This window comes from Triticum urartu, chromosome 7A, assembly GCF_056163025.1.
Source record: "Triticum urartu cultivar PI428250 chromosome 7A, HENAU_Tu73, whole genome shotgun sequence".
Classification (NCBI taxonomy): domain Eukaryota; kingdom Viridiplantae; phylum Streptophyta; class Magnoliopsida; order Poales; family Poaceae; genus Triticum; species Triticum urartu.
The window spans coordinates 268,994,765-269,018,479 of record NC_141879.1 but is presented as its reverse complement, the minus strand read 5'-3'; the positions used below and the strand labels follow the sequence as shown (position 1 = coordinate 269,018,479).

The 23,715-nt window shown below is 48.1% G+C and overlaps 1 protein-coding gene and 1 pseudogene across 1 annotated transcript; both read left to right on the top strand.

Moving 5' to 3' along the window:
- The first annotated feature begins 4,347 nt into the window (after nucleotides 1–4,347).
- LOC147959280 (uncharacterized) lies at nucleotides 4,348–14,151 on the top strand (annotated as a pseudogene).
- Nucleotides 14,152–15,247: 1,096 nt separating this feature from the next.
- LOC125548329 (triacylglycerol lipase 2-like) lies at nucleotides 15,248–17,735 on the top strand. Its single transcript, XM_087534853.1, has 8 exons — nucleotides 15,248–15,508; nucleotides 15,603–15,716; nucleotides 16,006–16,146; nucleotides 16,241–16,351; nucleotides 16,461–16,604; nucleotides 16,704–16,744; nucleotides 16,848–16,927; nucleotides 17,014–17,735. The coding sequence occupies exons 1-8, from the start codon at nucleotides 15,341–15,343 to the stop codon at nucleotides 17,430–17,432; spliced, it is 1,218 nt and encodes a 405-aa protein (XP_087390979.1). The 5' UTR covers nucleotides 15,248–15,340; the 3' UTR covers nucleotides 17,433–17,735.
- Nucleotides 17,736–23,715: the final 5,980 nt, after the last annotated feature.

Below are 23,715 nucleotides of genomic sequence, written 5' to 3'. Positions count from 1 at the left end.
GGCATATTTGGTGGCAATTTCCATCATCCGAGTCAGAGTCATATCTCCTGTCCGACCGAATTTCATATTCAACTCCCGATACTTGACGCCTTCTTTAAAGGCACAAATTCCCTGATGATCAGACACATTCTCCACTGTGTGATGCAATGTGATCCATCTCTGGATATAATCCCTCAAAGTCTCATTCGGTTTCTGAACGCGGTACTGTAATTCGGTCAACCCTGCCGGCCGTTTGCAAGTACCTTCGAATGTTCTGACAAATACTCGAGCGAGATCTTCTCAAGTATAAATACTACTAGGTGTTAACTGATTCAGCCATGCTCTAGCCGAGCCCTCCAACATCAGAGGAAGGTGTTTCATGGCCACTTCATCATTGCCGCCACCAATCTGGACAGCCACTCGATAGTCTTCAAGCCAAGTATCTGGCTTGGACTCACCAGTGAACTTACTGACTCCAGTCGCCAACCTGAAGTTGGGGGGAATCACTGCAGCCCTGATGGCTCTGCTGAAGCACTCCGAACCTGAGATATGCACCCTGCTGCTGGTTGGTAGATCTCTGTCACGACCTTCTCGATGAGCCCTATTTCTGTTGACCAAGCCCTGAACGAGAATAGATCTCGCATCAAAGCCTGGTTCTCTGGGGTCGACTGGAATCCCTTGCCCCATACTGTGAGGGCGCCTGTCATCCTGTTGTCGAGGCACGTACGACCCACTCCTTGGGGGAGGCGTGGGCACCCGACGACGATTATCGCGATCTGCTCGGTGATCATACTGCTCACGGTTTCTATACTGATCTCGTCGATCTCCACGTCCCTCACACCTCGGGGGCGATCTTGGGCTGTGAGCCGACTGAACTGTGTCTGCATCCACGGATCTACTATGGATCCTATTCCGTGACTGAGATACTGCTGTATTCTGCTCTCCCGCCGCACGGAGCAAGGCCCGGATCTGCACCAATCCTCGACCAGCTTCTGACTGGGAAGGTTGGATCAACTCCGCTATCCGGGCTGCAGCTGCGAGATTCTGGATCGGGGTTCGGTATACCTGAGTCGAAGGCGGAAAAAGTTGACGTCGACTGGATTCGGGAGCACGCTGTCGAGCACGCTCGTCAAGTGCGCGCTGGAGGTTCTCCAGCCGAGTGCGCTCAGCCAAGTTGGCCAAGCGCGCCTCCTCCAAGGCCTGGGCCTCAGGGGTTTCTCCAACGATAGGAGTATGGAGTGCATCCATATTCCGGCGGCGAAGTTCTTCTCTCCGCTGCGAAGAGAGGGGTTCGGGGCATTACTCTTCATGAATACGCGACGGATCGCCGCCCCCATCGCCTCCGTCTTCACGGGTGAAGCCAGGAGGATTGCGTGGCCCATTGACCATCAAAACTTCCGCCGATGGGTCGCTGCTGTCGCACTCGGATGCAGTCTCTACGGATCTAGTCGACAGATCGAACAGGCCGTAGAGGGTTTCGTCAGGCTCGATTGCCACGACTTGGGGGGTGGCCGACTGGTGAGCCACCGCATGCTTCACCCACCACTGAAGCCTCGATCGATCGGAACGTTTGCTCCGGCGGGCCGCAGGGAGGGGGGAAGCCATAGGAGCCGACCGATACTAGGTCGACGGCTGCCGCAGGAGGACGCCGCGGACGCACGCACGAAAGTGCGTTGCCCCGCTGAAAGGGAGTGCGTCGACGTCGAGTGGAGCCTCCTGAAGCCAAGTGGAGTCATCGGCGACAAACACGAGCGCGCCGAGACGGATCTCGCGGCCCTCAGCCAAACCTCCGCCTGAAACCATGATGAAGGGGATCGGAAAAATTGCAACTTCTCCAAAAAGTCGCTAAGACACCTGCCCCAAGGTGGGCACCAACTGTCGTGGTTCTAGATCTGACAGTAGAATGGGGGTAGGGATGTAGAGGCAAGATCCTAGCTATGGAGGAGTTGTACACGCGAAATTTACGAGTTCAGGCCCTTCTCGGAGGAAGTAACAGCCCTACGTCTCGGAGCCCGGAGGCGGTCAACTGGATTATGCGCGTGTGAGTTACAGGGGGTGCGAACCCTTGTCCCTGAGGAGGGGGGTGGCTTATATAGAGTTCGCCAGACCCCTCCTGCCCTCAGTTACAAAGGGTTTAAGGTACATAAAGGTAGAGACGTTACTGGTAACGCCTCTAATAAAAGTACATAAATGATCATTAAATCTATGACTTAAATCCCGACCGTTGCAGAGTGAGCGGCTCTTGATCTTCTGGTAGTCGAGTGGTTGTTCGTACGGTCGAGTGTCTTCAAGACTGTTGAGTGGAACATGGCTTTATGGTCGAGTGGACGATGATTTTTCTTCGACTGCTTCTGGTTCTTTAAGGGATGTCCTTGGAGAGGGTATCTGATCAGATCCATGACCCTACCCTAGGTACATAGCTTCATCAGCTGCCGCCGGGCCGGACCAGCCGACCGATGGTTTCCCACGGTCCCAAAACCACACCACTGGGCATCCATCATCACCTATCCGGCGACCGGAGCAACGGCGAGGATGAGGGAGCCGAAGGGAAGGGGAGCCGAACCTCAGATCTGGTGAGAAGGGGGGTCTCCACGCCGCAGCCACCACCCGCCGCCGTCCCACCACCCGCGTGGTCGGGAACGCTGGCCAGGATCCCCCACGAACGCCGCCAGCCGGAAGGGCGCCGCCGCCGCGCCATGAAGGGCCGCCGCCCCAGATCCGCATTCCTCCGCCAGGAACCGAAGCGAGCAGGGCCTCGCTGCCACCGTCACCGGGGGCCGCGCAGGCTTGCCGGTGGCCTCCTCGGGTGGCGACGAGGGGGGAGGAGGCGGGGGGTGGCGGCGCTAGGTGGAAAGCCTAGTCGCCTCCCGAGTCGCTCGAGCGGACGACGCGGGGGCTCCGGGGGGGAGGGGGGAGGTCTGTGGTTTCGCAAAATGTAGCTATTGACCATGCATGCCTACAATTCGAGCTAAAGTTTGATGGCAGGCGCAGGGGTATATATAACATTATGATTGCTATGTTGTGGCAACAAAAAGAAGGGAATTGCTCCACCATTGTATGCCCCACTAGCTATGTGGTCTTATTTTTCGCAATATCCTTCTGCTACAACACATACATACATACATGGAGTACGAAATAAATGTGAAACATAAAGTACACCGCTCCCTCCCACGATGACACGATGTATTACATTGCATTGTTTGACTCATAATGACATCTGGAGACCTCTAGCTTTTATACTGCATCTCAGTGTTGTGGACCAGGTACTAAGCATTTGACCACGCAGCATGGAGATGATTCACTCGACATTTTGTTGCGACCCATTACACGTGTCACTCTACAAAGGCACGTCGACATCAAAGAAAGAAGTGATACTGCTCCTTAATCATCTATCCACAACAGTACAAGAAGTGAACCCATCTACGTAGTAGGGTTACTTGACTAGGACATATTGTAGGGCAAATAAACCGCGGTGGCGCATCGGGCTCGACTAGCTCGTGTATGGGCGCGAGCTGGACGTGTCGGGTGCGCCGGGTTCACGGCGAGTAGCGCGTGCGTGCGTGTTTGCGTACAGCACGGTCGTGTCCATGCGGGTGTGCGCGGTGTGTGTGGCCGCAGGCCGTTGGCGAGCCGCGTGGGGTGATTGCGTGTGATCTGTTGGAGGCCTGCCGTGACCCTTGCGCGTCGGAGCGTGTCGTGGGCATGAGCTAGGCGGGCGGATCGCGGGTGCGAAGGGGGAGGGAGCGTGGGTGCGTGCCCGGTCGCTGGCTCTAGGTATAAAGCCGCGGAGGTGATCGTTGTAACGGTGCGGGGTTTTTGAGTTTGAGCTCAAGGTTGAGATGTTCGTGCGCCAGAAAAAATCCTTGCTGTGTTCCTGTTCTTGTTCCTCCTTCCTTTCTTCTTCGTCGGTTCGAGCCACGGCAATAGAAAGAGAGAGGAGGGCAGTAGCGAGGGACTGGCGGTTCCAACATTTGGCATCAGAGCCACGTGAAGGTCGGGGCGTGCTGGTGATGTCGATCGTCCCCTACGGCGGCGGTGCGGGCGGATCGTTGCCTCAGACGGTGCCGTAGCTCACCAGCGACAACTACACGGTGTGGGCCATCAAAGGTCGAGGAAAACCTCAACGCGGCCGGGCTATGGGAGGCGGTGGTCGTGCCGGAGGACGCGGCGGCGGCCTTGATCGCCAAGAAGGACAAGCCGGCGAGGGCATACCTGCTCGGCGCGCTCGCGGAAGACCTGCTCCTGCAGGTGGCATCGAATAAGACGGTGGCGAAGGTCTGGGCCAGCCTCAAGGCGCGCTTCGTCGGGGCCGATCGCGTTAGGGCGGCGCGGCTGGGCACGTTGCGCAGCGAGTTCGAGCTCCTGCGGATGGACAGCGGTGAGTCGCTGGACGCCTTCGCGGGCAAGATTAGCGGCATGGCGGCACGCTACGTCGGGCTGGGAGCTACCCTTGACGACGCGGTGATGGTGAAAAAGTTGCTGGGCTGCGTCTCGGATCGCTTGTACGCGGCGGTCGCCGGGATGGAGCAGTTCTGCGACTTGTCGACGCTGCTATTCGAGGACGCGCTGGGACGCCTGAAGGCGTTCAACGAGCGGCTGCGACGGCGCGGGCAGGCAGGCGGCGAGCGAAGCGACGGGCAGCTCATGTTCACGGCGGTGCAGTGGCGAGCTCGGGATCGGCATCAGGGAGGTGTGCGGGACGACGACGACGTGCGCAGCAACGCGTCGGGCTTCGGCTCCAACCGGCGAGGGCGTTTGTAGGATCAAGAAGTAGATGTGTCTAGAGGGGGGGTGATTAGACACTTAGTGCTAAAGTTGCAATTTTTAAGCTTTTTAGGTTTAAGTGGAGTTTAGGCACAATTTCAACACACACAATACATATAAAGCAAGCATGCAAAGAGTATATGAGCAGCGGAATGTAAAGCATGCAACTTGCAAGAATGTAACGGGAAGGGTTTGGAGAGATCAAACGCAATTTGAGACACGGATGTTTTTCCCGTGGTTCGGATAGGTGGTGCTATCCTACATCCACGTTGATGGAGACTTCAACCCACGAAGGGTAACGGTTGCGCGAGTCCACATAGGGCTCCACCCAAGGGTAACGGTTGCGCGAGTCCACACAGGGCTCCACCCACGAAGGGTCCATGAAGAAGCAACCACCCACAAATGGTCCACGAAGAAGCAACCTTGTCTATCCCACCATGGCCATCGCCCACACAGGACTTGCCTCACTAGCGGTAGATCTTCACGAAGTAGGCGATCTCCTTGCCCTTACAAACTCCTTGGTTCAACTCCACAATCTTGTCGGAGGCTCCCAAGTGACACCTAGCCAATCTAGGAGACACCACTCTCCAAGAAGTAACAAATGGTGTGTAGGTAATGAACTCCTTGCTCTTGTGCTTCAAATGATAGTCTCCCCAACACTCAACTCTCTCTCATAGGATTTGGATTTGGTGGAAAGAAGATTTGAGTGGAAAGCAACTTGGGATGGCTAGAGATCAAGATTCATATGGTAGGAATGGAATATCTTGGTCTCAACACATGAGTAGGTGGTTCTCTCTCAGAACATATGAGTTGGAATGGTGTGTGTGTTCTGATGGCTCTCTCTTCGAATGAGAAGAAGGTGGAGGGGTATATATAGCCTCCACACAAAATCCAACCATTACACAGTTTTCCAATCTCGGTGGGACCGAGTCAATAAACTCGGTCGGACCAAAAATGTAAACCTAGTGACCGTTAGAGATTTCGGTGGGACCGACTGGATCAACTCGGTGAGACCGATGTGCTAGGGTTAGGGTAAATCCAGAACTCAGTTTGACCGATTACTCAAACTCGGTGGGACCGATTTGGGTAACAAGTGAAACTGAGATTTGGCTAAGCAAACTCGGTGGAACCGATTGCATATCTCAGTGGGACCGAGAATATTGCAATGGGTAACAGAGAGTTTGCAAGCCCATCTCGGTGAGACCGAGATCCCATCGGTGGGACCGAACTGATTAGGGTTTGGCAGTGGCTTATGACAAGTGAAACTCGGTGGCGCCGGATAGGAAAAATCGGTAGGACCGAGTTTGGCTTAGGGTTTAGGTCATATGTGGAAGTGGGAAAGTAGCTGAGGGTTTTGGAGCATATCACTAAGCACATGAAGCAAGAGGCTCATTAAGCAACACCTCATCCCTCCTTAATAGTATTGGCTTTTCCTAAAGACTCAATGTGATCTTGGATCACTAAAATGTAAAATGAGGAGTCTTGAGCTTGAAGCTTTAGCCAATCCTTTGTCCCTAGCATCTTGAAGGAGCTCCCACAACCTTTAGTCCATGACACTCCATTGTTGAACTTATCTGAAACATGCTAGATTGAGATGTTAGTCCAACAAGAGATATGTTGTCATCAATTATCAAAACCACCTAGGGAGCACTTGTGCTTTCAATCTCCCCCTTTTTGGTAATTGATGGCAACATACATCAAAGCTTTAGATAAAGATATAAAGAACAGCAAGTAAAGCTTTGGAAGGACATGTAACAAGCATAGGATCCCCCTACATGTATGCACTCATGTAAATATGAAATAGAGAGGCATGTGAGATCATAACCATGACAGAGTAGGCAAGGTGTTACATGTATCTTGGCCATATGCATCAGAGCAAAAGATTATCAAGGAAAATACCTTCATGCTCATGAGTCCTTCTTGCAAACAGTATGTACATAAGCAAGAACTCCTCATACTCATGATTTTGATGCATATCCTTACCTTGTGGTCTTGAGTTGGCTTAGGATGGAATGAACCTGCACAAACAAGGTTAGATAACACAGGTACGTCCACTAGCCAGAGCAAACAAAAGAAACCACAAGAATACCAAGATTGGGATGACATGTAGAGGGTGAGTACAAGGTACCATATTGAATTCAACATGTCCCCAAGAATAAAGATATGCAATGAATTTGACTGATTTCTTTCCCTTAGGTGTCTTGCTCCCCCTGAATCTTACATGGGATATTGGGAGAAGATAGGAAACAGAAAATCAGAGCTGAAGGTTATGAATAGAACTAAATTCAAATGAGTTCATATGAACATGTCTTTCCCCCAAAAAGACATGTGGCATCTCTCCTCTTGAACATCAAGCATCTGGGATCCTTGAGTATTCTCTCCCCCCTTGAGGTCTCTCTCTCCCCCTTAATATTTTCTCTCTTGTAGGTTTGGTCCTTGAGACTGTTTCTCTCCCTTGATGTGATCTCTCTCTCCTACAAGCTTTGATGTGATCTCTCTCTCCCCCTTTGACATCAATTTCCAAGAAGGTTTCTCCTGGAATCCGTCGAATAGGTTTGGTCCTTGAGATTCAGTACAAAGCAGGGAATAAAACTGTGATGCTTGTAGAGGACAAGATTCATTGAGTGGAGCTGGATCAGAAGAAATATAGAATATGTGGCAAACTGTTTTTCCTGTTGCGAAATCGGTGGCACCGAGTGGCATGTTTCGGTAGTACCGAAGGGATTCGGTTGGACCGGGAATGGCAATTCGGTGAAACCGAGTTCATAACAGAGAAAAACACTTGTCACCTCAGCTCACTAGTCAGGTAAGATCTCACAAAGATTTGCAAGGAATTTGATGCAGAAATATGCAGAACAAAAATCAAAAAGAAAAAGGGTAAAAGGTTTCTAGATGAAGTTTTTTTTGATGATTGAAAAAGAAAGAAACAAATATTCAAGGGACAAATGCAATAACTCAGAAAGGAACACAAGAGAACTTCATCTAGAATTGGGCGGTGACATAGTAACCTATGTTAGAGTATATTGACTTAGGAGTCAAGTTAGAACACTTGATCATAGGTCATACTCATCGTTTAAGCTCAAAATGGGGTTACCATTTTTCGTTTAAGCATCTTGATGTATTCACATCTTGTTGAGTTGCTTTGACTCATGTCTTGGAGTAAAGCTTCTCTAAGATGGAATAACATACCTTGGGTGGTGATGTGGTTCTTGCTCATGTAGTTGAACTTGTGTGGGTGCTCAAGGTTGATGTAGCTCATCGAGAGTTGGGAGCATCATTTGGAGTTTGGGTTCATCTACCTACATGGGTTAGTTTTTGCAAGGAAGAGCACTTGTGTATCCAAAAATGACAATCATGAAGCTCAATCATAGAATTTGTCAAAGGATATGTTTGTATGGTTTTGTGCTTCCTTGTCTTCAACCACTATTGTGTAGAGTCTTGGTGATGTAGAGATCGCTCGGGATATGAGTGAGTCGCAATCTCATGGAATTAGATTCAACCAAACACCTACATGGGTTAGACAACATGCAAGGTACAAATGTATCCAAGACATAAGATAGTTATCATGAGAGATATATCATGGATTAGTCATAAGCACATGTCTTGCATGTATCCAATGGAGTTTCTACTCCAAGTTAGAAGCATCAATGATGTTCAATTCTCCTCTCAACCTGCAAAATGCTTTCTCATCAAGTGGTTTAGTAAATATATCCGCTAATTGCTTGTCAGTGCGAACATGCTTAAGATTGATGTCACCCTTAGCAACATGATCTCGAATGAAATGATGACGAACTTCAATATGCTTAGTTCGAGAATGTTGTATAGGATTATGACCAATTTTGATAGCACTTTCATTGTCACAAAGCAGTGGAACATGTTTCACATAAATCCCATAATCTTTAAGAGTTTGAGTCATCCAAAGTAATTGAGCGCAACATGAACCAGCGGCAATGTATTCAGCTTCGGCGGTGGATAAGGATACCGAGTTTTGTTTCTTGGAAGACCAAGACACTAGAGATCTACCAAGAAATTGACAAGTACCCGAAGTGGACTTTCTATCAACCTTGTCTCCGGCATAATCCGAGTCGGAATAGCCAACAAGATCAAAAGAAGACCTCTTAGGATACCAAATGCCAAAATTTGGTGTATGGATTAAATATCTCACTATCCTTTTCACAGCCTTAAGATGACAATCTTTAGGAGTAGCTTGATATCTTGCACACATGCACACACTTAGCATAATATCGGGACGTGAAGCACATAGGTATAACAATGAACCAATCATAGAGCGATAAACCTTTTGATCAACCGGTTCACCATCTTTGGTTAAATCATTATGTCCACTAGTAGGCATGGGTGTAGACATACCTTTGCATTCTTGCATATTGAACTTCTTGAATAAGTCCTTGGTGTACTTTGTTTGAGAGACAAATGTACCTTCCTTAGTTTGCTTGATTTTCAACCCGAGAAAGAATTTGAGTTCACTCATCATAGACATCTCAAACTTCTCTGACATTAGCTTTCCAAACTTTTCACTAAAGAGAGGGTTAGTTGAACCAAATATGATATCATCAACATAAATTTGGCATACAAATAGTTCTCCATTAACCCTTTTAGTAAAAAGAGTAGAATCAATTTTACCAATTTCAAAACCACTTGTAGTAAGGAACTTGGTCAAGCATTTATACCATGCTCTAGGAGCTTGTTTAAGACCATAAAGAGCTTTGTGAAGTTTGTAAACATGATTTGGTTTCTTAGGATTGATAAAGCCGGGAGGTTGTTTGACATAAACTTCCTCCTCTATTTCACCATTTAGAAAAGCACTTTTAATGTCCATTTGGTACAAGGTGATATTATGGTGATTAGCATAGGCAAGTAAGATGCGAATGGACTCAAGTCTAGCAACGGGAGCGTACGTCTCACCATAGTCCATACCTTCGACTTGTGTGTATCCTTGGGCGATGAGACGTGCTTTGTTGCGAACCACTTGTCCATCTTCATCTTGCTTGTTGTGAAACACCCATTTGGTACCAATGATGTTGTGGTTGTTGTCGGGCTTCTCAACCAATGTCCAAACTTGGTTTCTCTCAAAGTTATGTAGCTCTTCATGCATAGCATTTATCCAATCCGGATCTTCTAATGCCTCTTCAACCTTCATTGGTTCAATGCTAGAAATGAATGAATAGTTTTCACAAAAGTTAGCTAAACGAGTTTTTGAGCGAGTGATTCTCCCGGTTTGTATATCATTGAGGATTTGCTCGACGGGATGATCTTTGGCAATTCTTGCTCGAACTCGTGAGAGCTTTTGCTTGGGTCTTCGTTGAGCATCTTCTTCATCTTGTTCTTCTTCTTGGCCTTCTTCATTGTTGACGTCGTCGTTCTCTTGCCGTGGTGGAGAAGGAGGTTGTTGATGTTCGTCTTGACGTATTTCCTCGTTTTCTTTATCTTGATGTGTCCCACTTGTGGATGCTTCCGTGTCGATTCTTGGTTCACCTTGTCGTGAAGTAGAAGCTTCCACTTGTACGGATGAAGTACTCTCCTTCACCTCCGTTGGACGAATTTTGCCAATGGACAAGTCTTGAATTGCTTCTGAAGGGTCTTTGTCTCCTACATCAATTGGCAATTGCTCTACTTGCGAGCCATTAGATTCGTCAAACTTCACATCTACCGTCTCTTCAACCTTTCGGGTGAAATTGTTGTAGACACGATAAGTGTGAGAGTTTGAGCCATAACCAAGTAGAAAACCTTCATGAGATTTAGGAGCAAACTTTGAACGACGATGCTTATCAAGAATGTAGCACTTTGAGCCGAATACTCGAAAGTATCCAACTTGAGGCTTGTTACCGGTGAGGAGCTCATATGCCGTCTTGCCGAGTAGCTTGTGAAGATATAGGCGATTTGTTGCGTGACAAGATGTCTCAACCGCTTCTGCCCAAAAGTGCTTTGGCGTCTTGTATTCATCAAGCATCGTTCTTGCCATTTCGATGAGCGTCCGGTTCTTCCTCTCAACAACTCCATTTTATTGAGGTGTGTACGTAGCCGAGAACTCGTGTGAAATCCCTTCTTCGTCAAGAAAGGTGTCCACATTTGCGTTCTTGAATTCCGTTCCGTTGTCACTCCGAACCTTCTTGATCTTCACATCAAACTGATTTTGGGCTTTCCTAGCGAAGTTTCTGAAGATCTTCTGGACCTGCGACTTGTCATTAAGAAAGAACACCCACGTAAATCTTGAAAAGTCATCAACTATAACTAGACCAAAAGAATTTCCACCGAGACTCTTGTAGGCGTTGGGACCAAAAGGATCCATGTGAAGTAGCTCGAGTGGCCTCCTTGTGGTCATGATGTTCTTCACGGGATGTCTTCCTCCAACCTGTTTACCTGCTTGACAAGCACTGCAAAGTCTATCCTTATCAAATATGACATCGTTAACTCCGAGGATATGATTTCCTTTAATAAGCTTGTTAAGGTTTCTCATGCCAACGTGACCTAGTCGTCTATGCCACAACAAACCTTTTGAGGATTTAGCAACAAAGCAAGTTTTAGGTTGTGCCTTTTTAGAGAAATCGACAATGTTAAGATCACCTCTACGCATACCCGTAAAGACCATTTTATGATTGTCTCGACGAAATACTTGGCAATCTACCTCAGTAAATAGGACATTCAAACCGAAATCAGCAAGTCTAGATACTGAAAGTAAGGTGTAGCCAAGAGATTCAACGAGCATGACATTTTGAATGGAATTATCATGTGAGATGGCCACCTTACCAAGGCCAACCACTTTACCCTTTGAATTATCACCAAAGGTGACATATTTTCGAGGGCCGTCATTTTCAGCAAGCTCACGAAACATCTCTTCATCTCCGGTCATATGATCAGTACATCCACTATCAAGAACCCATTCCTTTCCTCCTGATTCATATCCCCGAAGATTTGCCATAAGACCAAAATGTCTCATTGCATCATCAAGATCGAAGTCACTATCATCCTCATTGTAATATTCATGTTCATCATGATCTTGTGATTCATCATTTCCTAGAGAGGGTAATTCATCAGATAAATGATCATCAAAGTGGTCACTTTTATGAATTCTTATAGCTTTGAGTATGATATCATTAATGATTCCAACATCTCCTTTAGCATGCTTAAGATTGGCAAGTTCAAGAAGACATTTACCAAAATTAGGATCACTAGAGTTCATCTTACTCAAGGCAATAGATTTATGGAGAATTTCATCCAAAGTTTTCAAGGAATGATTGCGAAACCATTCCTCAAGAAATTTCCATATAGTATAGGCGCAATTTTGAGTAGGCAAACTAGCAATCAAATTTTTGGGCAATCCTCTAATGATGAGCTCAATAGTTATTAGATTGCGAATCATGTCAATATCTTCATCTAGGGTAGGATGCAAGGGATCAATATGGGGTGCACAAGGGCTAGCAATATACTTGTTAAAATGATATTGATTGAAGATTACAAGCATCTCATTTTTCCACTCATGAAAGTACTTTCCATCAAGAATAGGCACTCTATGTCTAAGAATCCCTAGAGTAGACACATCCATCTTCCTCCAATGGTGATTAAACCAAGGCAATGGAGACTAAAGCTCTAATACCACTTGTAGGATCAAAAGTAGATGTGTCTAGAGGGGGGGGGATTAGACACTTAGTGCTAAAGTTGCAATTTTTAAGCTTTTTAGGTTTAAGTGGAGTTTAGGCACAATTTCAACACACACAATACATATCAAGCAAGCATGCAAAGAGTATATGAGCAGCGGAATGTAAAGCATGCAACTTGCAAGAATGTAACCGGAAGGGTTTGGAGAGATCAAACGCAATTTGAGACACGGATGTTTTTCCCGTGGTTCGGATAGGTGGTGCTATCCTACATCCACGTTGATGGAGACTTCAACCCACGAAGGGTAATGGTTGCGCGAGTCCACACAGGGCTCCACCCAAGGGTAACGGTTGCGCGAGTCCACACAGGGCTCCACCCACGAAGGGTCCATGAAGAAGCAACCACCCACAAAGGGTCCACGAAGAAGCAACCTTGTCTATCCCACCATGGCCATCGCCCACACAGGACTTGCCTCACTAGCGGTAGATCTTCACGAAGTAGGCGATCTCCTTGCCCTTACAAACTCCTTGGTTCAACTCCACAATCTTGTCGGAGGCTCCCAAGTGACACCTAGCCAATCTAGGAGACACCACTCTCCAAGAAGTAACAAATGGTGTGTAGGTAATGAACTCCTTGCTCTTGTGCTTCAAATGATAGTCTCCCCAACACTCAACTCTCTCTCATAGGATTTGGATTTGGTGGAAAGAAGATTTGAGTGGAAAGCAACTTGGGATGGCTAGAGATCAAGATTCATATGGTAGGAATGGAATATCTTGGTCTCAACACATGAGTAGGTGGTTCTCTCTCAGAGCATATGAGTTGGAATGGTGTGTGTGTTCTGATGGCTCTCTCTTCGAATGAGAAGAAGGTGGAGGGGTATATATAGCCTCCACACAAAATTCAACCGTTACACAGTTTTCCAATCTCGGTGGGACCGAGTCAATAAACTCGGTCGGACCGAAAATGTAAACCTAGTGACCGTTAGAGATTTCGGTGGGACCGACTGGATCAACTCGGTGAGACCGATGTGCTAGGGTTAGGGTAAATCCAGAACTCGGTTTGACCGATTACTCAAACTCGGCGGGACCGATTTGGGTAACAAGTGAAACTGAGATTTGGCCAAGCAAACTCGGTGGAACCGATTGCATATCTCGGTGGGACCGAGAATATTGCAATGGGTAACAGAGAGTTTGCAAGCCCATCTCGGTGAGACCGAGATCCCATCGGTGGGACCGAACTGATTAGGGTTTGGCAGTGGCTTATGACAAGTGAAACTCGGTGGCGCCGGATAGGAAAAATGGTAGGACCGAGTTTGGCTTAGGGTTTAGGTCATATGTGGAAGTGGGAAAGTAGCTGAGGGTTTTGGAGCATATCACTAAGCACATGAAGCAAGAGGCTCATTAAGCAACACCTCATCCCTCCTTAATAGTATTGGCTTTTCCTAAAGACTCAATGTGATCTTGGATCACTAAAATGTAAAATGAGGAGTCTTGAGCTTGAAGCTTTAGCCAATCCTTTGTCCCTAGCATCTTGAAGGAGTTCCCACAACCTTTAGTCCATGACACTCCATTGTTGAACTTATCTGAAACATGCTAGATTGAGATGTTAGTCCAACAAGAGATATGTTGTCATCAATTATCAAAACCACCTAGGGAGCACTTGTGCTTTCAGCGTTGCTATAAGGGCGGCGGGCGCGGCCACTTCAAGCGGGAGTGCCCGCAGCTCAAGAAGGAGCCGTCGAGGGAGCGTGCACTGCTGGCCGATGGCGACATCGAGGACGGCGGCCTGCTCTGAGCCACGGCTTAGGGAGGTGAAATGTAGGGCAAATAAGCCGCGGTCGCGTATCGGGCTCGACTAGCTCGTGTATGGGCACGAGCTGGACGCGTCGGGTGCGCCGGGTCTGCGACGAGTAGCACGTGCGTGCGTGTGTGCGTACAACACGGGCGTGTCCGTGCGGGTGTGCACAGTGTGTTTGTGGCCGCAGGCCGTTAGCGAGCCACGCGGGGTGATCACGTGCGATCTGTTGGAGGCCTGCCGTGACCCGTACGCATCGGAGAGCGTCGTGGGCACGAGCGAGGCGGGTGGATCGCGGGCGCGAAGGGGGGGAGCGTGGGTGCGTGCCCGGTCGCTGGCTCTAGGTGTAAAGCCGTGGCGGTGATCGTTGTAACTGTGCGGGGTTTTTGAGTTTGAGCTCAAGGTTGAGGCGTTCGTGTGTTGGGAAAAATCCTTACCGTGTCCTTTTCTTCTTCCTCTTTCCTTTCTTCTTCGTCGGTTCGAGCTACGCAACACAAAGAGAGAGGAGGGCAGCAGCGAGGGACTGGTGGTTCCAACACACATGTCGGTCCCGGTTTCACCATTTCAGACTGTCGATCAGTTACCTTCGAGACCCGGGCACAGCATCGCAGTTACACAATTGCTACTATAATTCTTTTTAATGATTCCACTATGGACTATATACGGATCTATATAGATATATTTTAGAGTGTAAATTTATTTATTTTGCTTCTATATAGTTTATAGTGAAATTTCTAAAAGAACGTATATCTAGGAACGGAGGGAGTAGAATTTAGCAAGACCAAATAACTTGTGAAAACACACGTATGCTAATTAAGCGGACGTGCAGCCGTGCAAGCAAGGCAGCATGGCCGGTGCTCATCCCCAGGGCCAAGCTGAGCCAGCCAGTTAAAGGTGTCGAGTCGAAGAAAGCAAGAGAAAACCATGCAGGAATCTCATCCCGCTCACCGGCCGGCCCATCCGTTCACACGCAGGCGCAGTCCACCTCGCCGGCCGGATCACTCGCCCTGCACTGCACTAACCTCGGTCGCCTCCATCCATCCGCGCCACCTTTCTCGCACTTTAAATACCCCCTCGATCGCGCGCACTCGATCAGCACTATCCGCGCACCACCGCCACCACACCAAGGCACCAGAGGTAGCTAGCTAGTGGAGTGGTGGACGCCCCGCCGCGCGCACGGGCGGCAAGCATGGGCCCTGCGGCGGTCGCCGTGCTGGTCATCCTCTGCGCCGCCGGCGCCGAGGCCCGCGTCCCGGCCGGCCACCTCGCGACGAGGCGGCGCGACAGTGTTCCCGCGGGCGTGGGTGCGTGCGCGCTGGCCGTGGCGCCCTTCGGCTACCCCTGCGAGGAGCACACGGTTCGGACTGATCTTGGCACAGATCGATCAGATGCTCCCGTCGTGTTAGAAGATGACCCGTCGTTGATTCATTGGCTTGTTGATTGGGGTGTAGGTGACGACGGTGGACGGGTACATCCTGAGCCTGCAACGGATCCCGAGGGGGCGGCGCGCCAGCGGCGGCGGCGGCGCGGGGCAGCCGGTGCTCCTGCAGCACGGCGTTCTCACGGTACGCGTGTGTTTGGTCCGTCGTGGACTTCCTCCCATAAGTTAGGATAATCGCGCACAGGGCATGCATGGCGCCAAACATGGTTTTATGATGGATGGTGTCATGCACGCCGGCGGACGCCGCGTCGTGTGTGGCACAAAGAGATTTGATCGATGCCGTCATGCGTGCGTGCCCTTGGAGGCTGCACGTTTGGGCATGACACAAAAATAATGGTAGAGATTTGGTATGGTGCATTGATGTGAGAGATAAGGGGGACTAACGGCGCCGGGGCATGCATGCATGCATGCAGGACGGCATGACATGGCTGCTGAGCTCGCCGGAGGAATCGTTGGCGTACATCCTCGCGGACAGCGGCTTCGACGTCTGGGTCGCCAACAACAGGGGCACCAGGTGGAGCAGCCGCCACGTCTCCCTCGACTCCTCCTCCCGGGTACCTACTCCGACTACAATAGTGAATGATGGATACCCTGACCAACTACTAAATTAGTTATCCTGATTAAGTCGTCCTAACTAATTGTGACCAGAGGTACTGGGACTGGTCGTGGGACGACCTGGTGGTGAACGACATGCCGAGCATGGTTGACTATATCTGCAGCCACACGGCGCAGAAGCCGCACTTCCTCGGCCACTCCATGGTAAGTAAACAAGCCGTTCAGAGCTTTCTCGGTCTCGGCCCGGCCATTCCTCCTCCATTGCTCGTGGTCGACCATGCTGCTTCTGGCACTTATGTACGTGTGTATGCAGGGGACGCTGGTGGCGCTGGCGGCCTTCTCGGAGGGCAGGACGGTGGACAAGCTCAAGTCGGCGGCGCTGCTGACCCCGGTCGCCTATCTGTCCCACATGACCACCCCCCTCGGCATACTGCTAGCCAAGGCATTCGTCGGAGAGGTACAGCTGAATCCGGTCTTGTTCTCAACTTAATTGCTGACATGTGCATCCATGTACTATAATCCGTGTGATTTTTGTTCCATGTTGATGACCAACCAGCTCATCACCATCCTCGGTGTGGCGGAGTTCAACCCAGTAACGTACGCCATTCATTCTCGTACCAGTATCTTCAGTTCGGAGACTGATTGAATTCCTGCTTCTTCGGAGCTGGCTGACGCCTTGTTGCTTCATTGTTCGCTGCAGGCCGGCGGTGGCGAGCCTCTTCAAGGAACTGTGCCGCCATCCTGGAACCAACTGCTACGACCTCCTCACAGACTTCACAGGTATCACTACTTTTTGCTAGTACTAGTATGTGTGCATGCATCGAGAGGTTTCGGAGCTGAGCGTCCATGGCGTGTGCGTACGGCAGGGAAGAACTACTGCCTCAACAGCTCGGCCGTGGACGTCTTCCTCCAGTACGAGCCGCAGCCGACGTCCACCAAGACCATGGTGCACCTCGCCCAGACGTTCCGCGACGGCGTGCTGTCCAAGTACGACTACGTGTGGCCGGGCGTGAACGTGGAGAAGTACGGCCAGCCGGACCCGCCGGCGTACAACATGTCCAACATACCGCCGGGCTTCCCGCTCTTCCTCAGCTACGGCGGCCGGGACGAGCTGGCCGACCCCGTCGACGTCGGCCGCCTCCTCGGCGACCTCCGGGGCCACGACCCCGGCAGGCTCACGGTGCAGTACCTGGAGCAGTTCGCGCACGCCGACTTCGTCATCGGCACCTGCGCCAAGGACTACGTCTACAAAGACGTCGTCTCCTTCTTCAACCGCTTCAACTAGCAACAAGCTCTCGTCTCCAACAAACACGGGAGATTTGGAGGATGAGCAGCTACAGTTGCTGCAAGATTACGGAGGGGAAATTACGCTTACATATAGTAGCTGTGAATATGTCAATGGGATGGAAATATCATAATTACACCAGAGGTGATCGCTATGGCTACATGGTCCGGCTACATGCACACGTTTATGCACATGCTGATGATTACCAGGCGATCCCTGAACTGAAAGTATGGCCACTCGTATAACTGTACTGCGGTGCCAAAGTTTACAAAAAATATATACGTAGATTGGTAGTGTTATTTATTTATGAGAGAAGTGCATATTTCAACCCTGAACTTTTGGACTAGTCTAATTTACAACCCCGAACTCCAATACCGTCTAAACTACAACCCCAAGTCTCAAAACCGGTCAGTATTCAACCCTCCTCTCTTTGTTGACCGGTTTTGACCTGGTTGGCCGGTTTTGACCAGTCAACAGGTCCAGTCAGCATGCCACATCAGCAAAAAATGCAAAATTTCCAAGGAAACAACCTGTAAAATCAAAGAAAATACAGGAAAAGAAATAAGAAATCCAATTTCCGAAAAACACGGAAAATAAAAAAACGAATTTCCAAAAAAAATCCAGAAAAAACCCAAAAACTCATGCTTCCTCAGCCCAGTTTTATTGCCCCCCCCCCCCCCCCCCCCCGCATTTTGGGTTAAATTTTGACGATAAATTTCACTAGTGAAGCATACACTATATGTACACCACGAGAGAGCTCTTCCAAATACAAATTCAGTGATACTCCCTCCGTTTTCAAATATAAGTTTTTTTAAAGATTTTAACAAAGGACTACATATGGAACAAAATGAGTGAACTACACTTTAAAATATATCTATACGCATCCGTATGTTATAGTCCATTTGATGAAACCTCTAAAAAAACTTATGTTTAGAAACGGAGGGAGTACAATTTTGTGGCACACATCTCATGTTTGGTTAGTCCTGTAGATGGTCAAACTTTGACTCGTAATAAATCAAAACCGAGGAAGTAGTACAGTACTATAGAAAAATAATAATGAAAGCGCTCAATCGACTAAGTCAATGTATGCTATGTGGATTTGCTAGCGCCGCGTAATTTGTCTTCGTTTTCATAGTATGATTTGGAGTGCGGCGTTTCTGCTTCTGAGCTCATCTGCACCCTCCTCGATGAAAAAAATCAAAATAAATAGAAAAAATTTAAAAAATTCCAATTTTTTTGTGTGGTAGATAACTTTATGCTTGAGGTTCGCTCCAAGTTTAACTCATTTGAACATCTGAGCAACTCTCAGCAAAAAAGACAAAATCAGGAACTATAAAAAAGTTTACTGTTCACACACTGTTCTAATTCTATTTGTTCTTTTTTTGCCGAGAGCTGCTCAAACGTCCAAATAAGTTGAAATTTAGAGCGAACCTCATGCATAAAATTTTCTATCACACAAAAAAAGTTTAGATTTTTTTGAATTTTAAGTGTTTTTTTGGAGTTTTTTGCTGGCCAGGTGCAGATGAGCCTGGGCACCGAATTGGGTTTTCGGTACCGTATAGTCTATCTTTTCTTAGCAAACTATACTGTGTAGGCAGGGGCGAAGGCAGGGAGGTTGGAGGAAACCCTAGCCGGGGCTGCCCGCACCTTCTCCCTGCCTTCATCTCCCCTCGCCACTGCCGGAGGGCACCACTGGGCGAAGCCCAACTGGCAGCAGGGCCTCTTATCCCTCCTCCCCTGTTGGCTACGGCACGGGGACATGTTGAGCGGGCGGGGAGCGCGGCGTTCTCGTAGGGCATTGCGACGGTGTCTCGGACAGCCGGGCCTTGGACGCGGCGGTGCGTGGAAGCGGCGGCGGCGGCTGCGTGGCACAGGTGGCGGGGCAGGCCGATGCAGCGTGATGGTGGGTGCCGGTTTCGTTAGATCTGGCGCTTGGAGTCGTAGGCTGTGGGCAGCGAGGGCCGCTGTCCTCCGTCATGGCTACAATGGTGTCGGCATGGTGGACGCAGCGGTGTGGTGACGGTCCTTGTGCTCTTGTCGCATCAAACCTGGCCGTCGATGTGTTCCGGAACTACTGCTGAAGATCTTGTTCAAGGATATTGTCGGTGTCAAAACCGGTGGATCTCGGGTAGGGGGTCCCGAACTGTGCGTCTAAGACGGATGGTAACAGGAGGCGGGGGACACGATGTTTACCCAGGTTCAGGCCCTCTTGATGGAGGTAATACCCTACGTCCTGCTTGATTGATCTTGATGATATGAGTATTACAAGAGTTGATCTACCACGAGATCGTAGAGGCTAAACCCTAGAAGCTAGCCTATGGTATGATTGTTGTTGTCCTACGGACTAAACCCTCCGGTTTATATAGACACCGGAGGGGGCTAGGGTTACACAGAGTCGGTTACAAGGAAGAAGATCTACATATCCGTATTACCAAGCTTGCCTTCCATGCCAAGGAGAGTCCCATCTGGACACGGGACGAAGTCTTCAATCTTGTCTCTTCATAGTCCAACAGTCCGGCCAAAGGATATAGTCCGGCTGTCCGGAGACCCCCTAATCCAGGACTCCCTCAGTAGCCCCTGAACCAGGCTTCAATGACGATGAGTCCGGCGTGCAGATTTGTCTTCGGCATTGCAAGGCGGGTTTTTCCTCCGAATACTCCATAGAAGATTTTGAACACAAGGATAGTGTCCGGCTCTGCAAAACAAGTTCCATATATCACCGTAGAGAGAGTAATATTTCCACAAATCTAATCTGCTGACACGTTTGACAGCATGACATCATACCACGGCCCGGTCATTATTCGAACCGTTTTTCTCAACCATCACTGCACATATCGCGAGGCGGTTTTCTTGACACGTCTTGTCGAAGCAGAGATCGTGTCTCCTTATCACGGGATTCTCATCAATACGGGTATGGGTAACCCAACCGCGCCATCAATTACGGCGTTCGGGGAATAAGCGATTTTACCAGGTAAGTGGGGAGGCGCATCGCCTCCTCCGCCCTTGTAAAGGGACAAAGATTCACCCTTTTTACCCACGCCTCCTTCCTCCTTGCTTATCCATTCTCGCACACTCGAGCTCCAACGCCCAAGTTCGTGTCTTTCTCCTCAAACCACTCCAAGCATGTCTGATAACCCGCAAGTATAGGGGATCGCAACAGTTTTCGAGGGTAAAGTATTCAACCCAAATTTATTGATTCGACACAAGGGGAGCCAAAGAATACTCTCAAGTATTAGCAGCTGAGTTGTCAATTCAACCACACCTAGAAACTTAATATCTGCAGCAAAGTATTTAGTAGCAAAGTAATATGATAGTAGTGGTAACGGTAACAAAAGGTAACAGTAGTAAAAGTGATGTTTTTGGTATTTTGTAATGATGATAGCAATAGCAACGGGAAAATAAATAAGCGAAGAACAATGTATGGAAAGCTCGTAGGCAATGGATCGATGATGGAGAATTATGCCGGATGCGGTTCATCATGTAACAGTCATAACCTAGGGTGACACAGAACTAGCTCCAGTTCGTCAATATAATGTACGCATGTATTCCAAGTATAGTCATACGTACTTATGGAAAAGAACTTGCATGACATCGTTTGTCCTATCCTCCCGTGGCAGCGGGGTCCTTACAGAAACTAAGGGATATTAAGGGCTCCTTTTAATAGAGAACCGGAACAAAGCATTAACACATAGTGAATACATGAACTACTCAAACTACGGTCATCACCGGTAAGTATCCCGATTATTGTCACTTCGGGGTTAACGGATCATAACACATAATAGGTGACTATAGACTTGCAAGATAGGATTAAGAACACTCATATATTGGTGAAGGCATAATAGGTTCAGATCTGAAATCATGGCACTCGGGCCATAGTGACAAGCATTAAGCATAGCAAAGTCATAGCAACATCAATCTCAGAACATAGTGGACACTAGGGATCAAACCCTAACAAAACTAACTCGATTACATGATAGATCCCATCCAATCCATCACCGTCCAGCAAGCCTACGATGGAATTACTCAAGCACGGCGGTGAGCATCATGAAATTGGTGATGGAGGATGGTTGATGATGATGATGGCGACGGATTCCCCTCTCCGGAGCCCCGAACGGACTCCAGATCAGCCCTCCCGAGAGGTTTTAGGGCTTGGCGGCGGCTCCATATCGTAAAACGCGATGATTTCTTCTCTCTGATTTTTTTCTCCCCTAAACTCAATATATGGAGTTGGAGTTGGAGTCGGAAAGGCAACAGGGGGCCCACGAGGTAGGGGGGCGCGCCCCCCACCCTCGTGGGCAGGTGGTGGGCCCCCTAGCCTTCATCTTTTGCAGGTATTTTTCATATTTTCTGAAAAGTTGCTCCATGAAGTTTCAGGTCATTCCGAGAACGTTTGCTCCTGCACATAAATAACACCATGGTAATTCTGCTGAAAACAGCGTCAGTCCGGGTTAGTTCCATTCAAATCATGCAAGTTAGAGTCCAAAACAAGGGCAAAAGTGTTTGGAAAAGTAGATACGTTGGAGACGTATCAACTCCCCCAAGCTTAAACCTTTGCTTGTCCTCAAGCAATTTAGTTGACAAACTAAAAGTGATAAAGAAAAAAAATTTACAAACTCTGTTTGCTCTTGTTGTTGTAAATATGTAAAGCCAACATTCAAGTTTTCAGCAAAGATTATAACTAACCACATTCACAATAACGCATAGATCTCAAGTTTACTCATATCAATAGCATAATCAACTAGTGAGCCATAATAATAAATCTCGGATGACAACACTTTCTCAAAACAATCATAATATGATATAATAAGGTGGTATCTCGCTAGCCCTTTCTGAGACCACAAAACATAAATACAGAGCACCTTTAAAGACCAAGGACCGACTAGACATTATAATTCATGGTAAAAGAGATCCAGTCAAGTCATACTCAATGTAAACTAACAGTAATGAATGCAAATGACAGCGGTGCTCTCCAACTAGTGCTTTTTAATAAGAGGATGATGACTCAGTATAAAAGTAAATAGATAGGCCCTTCGCAGAGGGAAGCAGGGATTTGTAGAGGTGCCAGAGCTCGGTTTTGAAATAGAGATGAATAAAATTTTGAGCGGTATACTGCATTGTCAACATAACAACCAAGAGATGGCGATATCTTCCATGCTACACACATTATAGGCGGTTCCCAAACAGAATGGTAAAGTTTATACTCCCCCTTCCACCAACAAGCATCAATCCATGGCTTTCTCGAAACAACGAGTGCCTCCAACTAACAAGAGTCCCAGAGGGAGTTTTGTTTGCAATTATTTTGATTTAGTTTGCATAAAGCATGGGACTGGGCATCCCGGTGACCAGCCATTTATCTCGTGAGTGAGGAGCGGAGTCCACTCATCTTGAGAATAACCCGCCTAACATGGAAGATACAGGCAGCCCTAGTTGATACATGAGCTATTCGAGCATACAAAACAGGATGTTTATTTGAAGGTTTAGAGTTTGGCACATACAAATTTACTTGGAACGGCAGGTAGATACCGTATATAGGTAGGTATAGTGGACTCATATGGAATAACTTTGGGGTTTAGGGAGTTTGGATGCACAAGCAGTATTCCCGCTTAGTACAGGTGAAGGCTAGCAAAAGACTGGGAAGCGACCAGCTAGAGAGCGACAACAATCATGAACATGCATTAAAATTAATCAACACAGAATGCAAGTATGAGTAGGATATAATCCACCATGAACATAAATATCGTGAAGGCTATGTTGATTTTGTTTCAACTACATGCGTGAACATGTGCCAAGTCAAGTCACTTAAATCATTCAGAGGAGGATACCACCCTATCATACCACATCATAACTATCTCAATAGCATGTTTGCACGCAAGGTAAACCATTATAACTCATAGCTAATCAAGCATGGCATAAGAAACTATGATCTCTAATTGTCATTGCAAACATGTTTATTCATAATAGGCTGAATCAGGAACGATGAACTAATCATATTTACAAAAACAAAAGAGGTCGAGTTCATACCAGCTTTTCTCATCTCAGTCAGTCCATCATATATCGTCATAATTGCCTTTCACTTGCACAACCGAACGATGTGAATAATAATAATAGTGCACGTGCATTGGACTAAGCTGGAATCTGCAGGCATTCAATAAACAGAAGAAGACAAGGCAATATGGGCTCTTTTGTCAGATAAACAATAATGCATATAAGAGCCACTTCAATAATTTAATTATGGTCTTCTCCTATCGACCCCCAAAAAAAAGAAAAGAAATAAAACTATTTA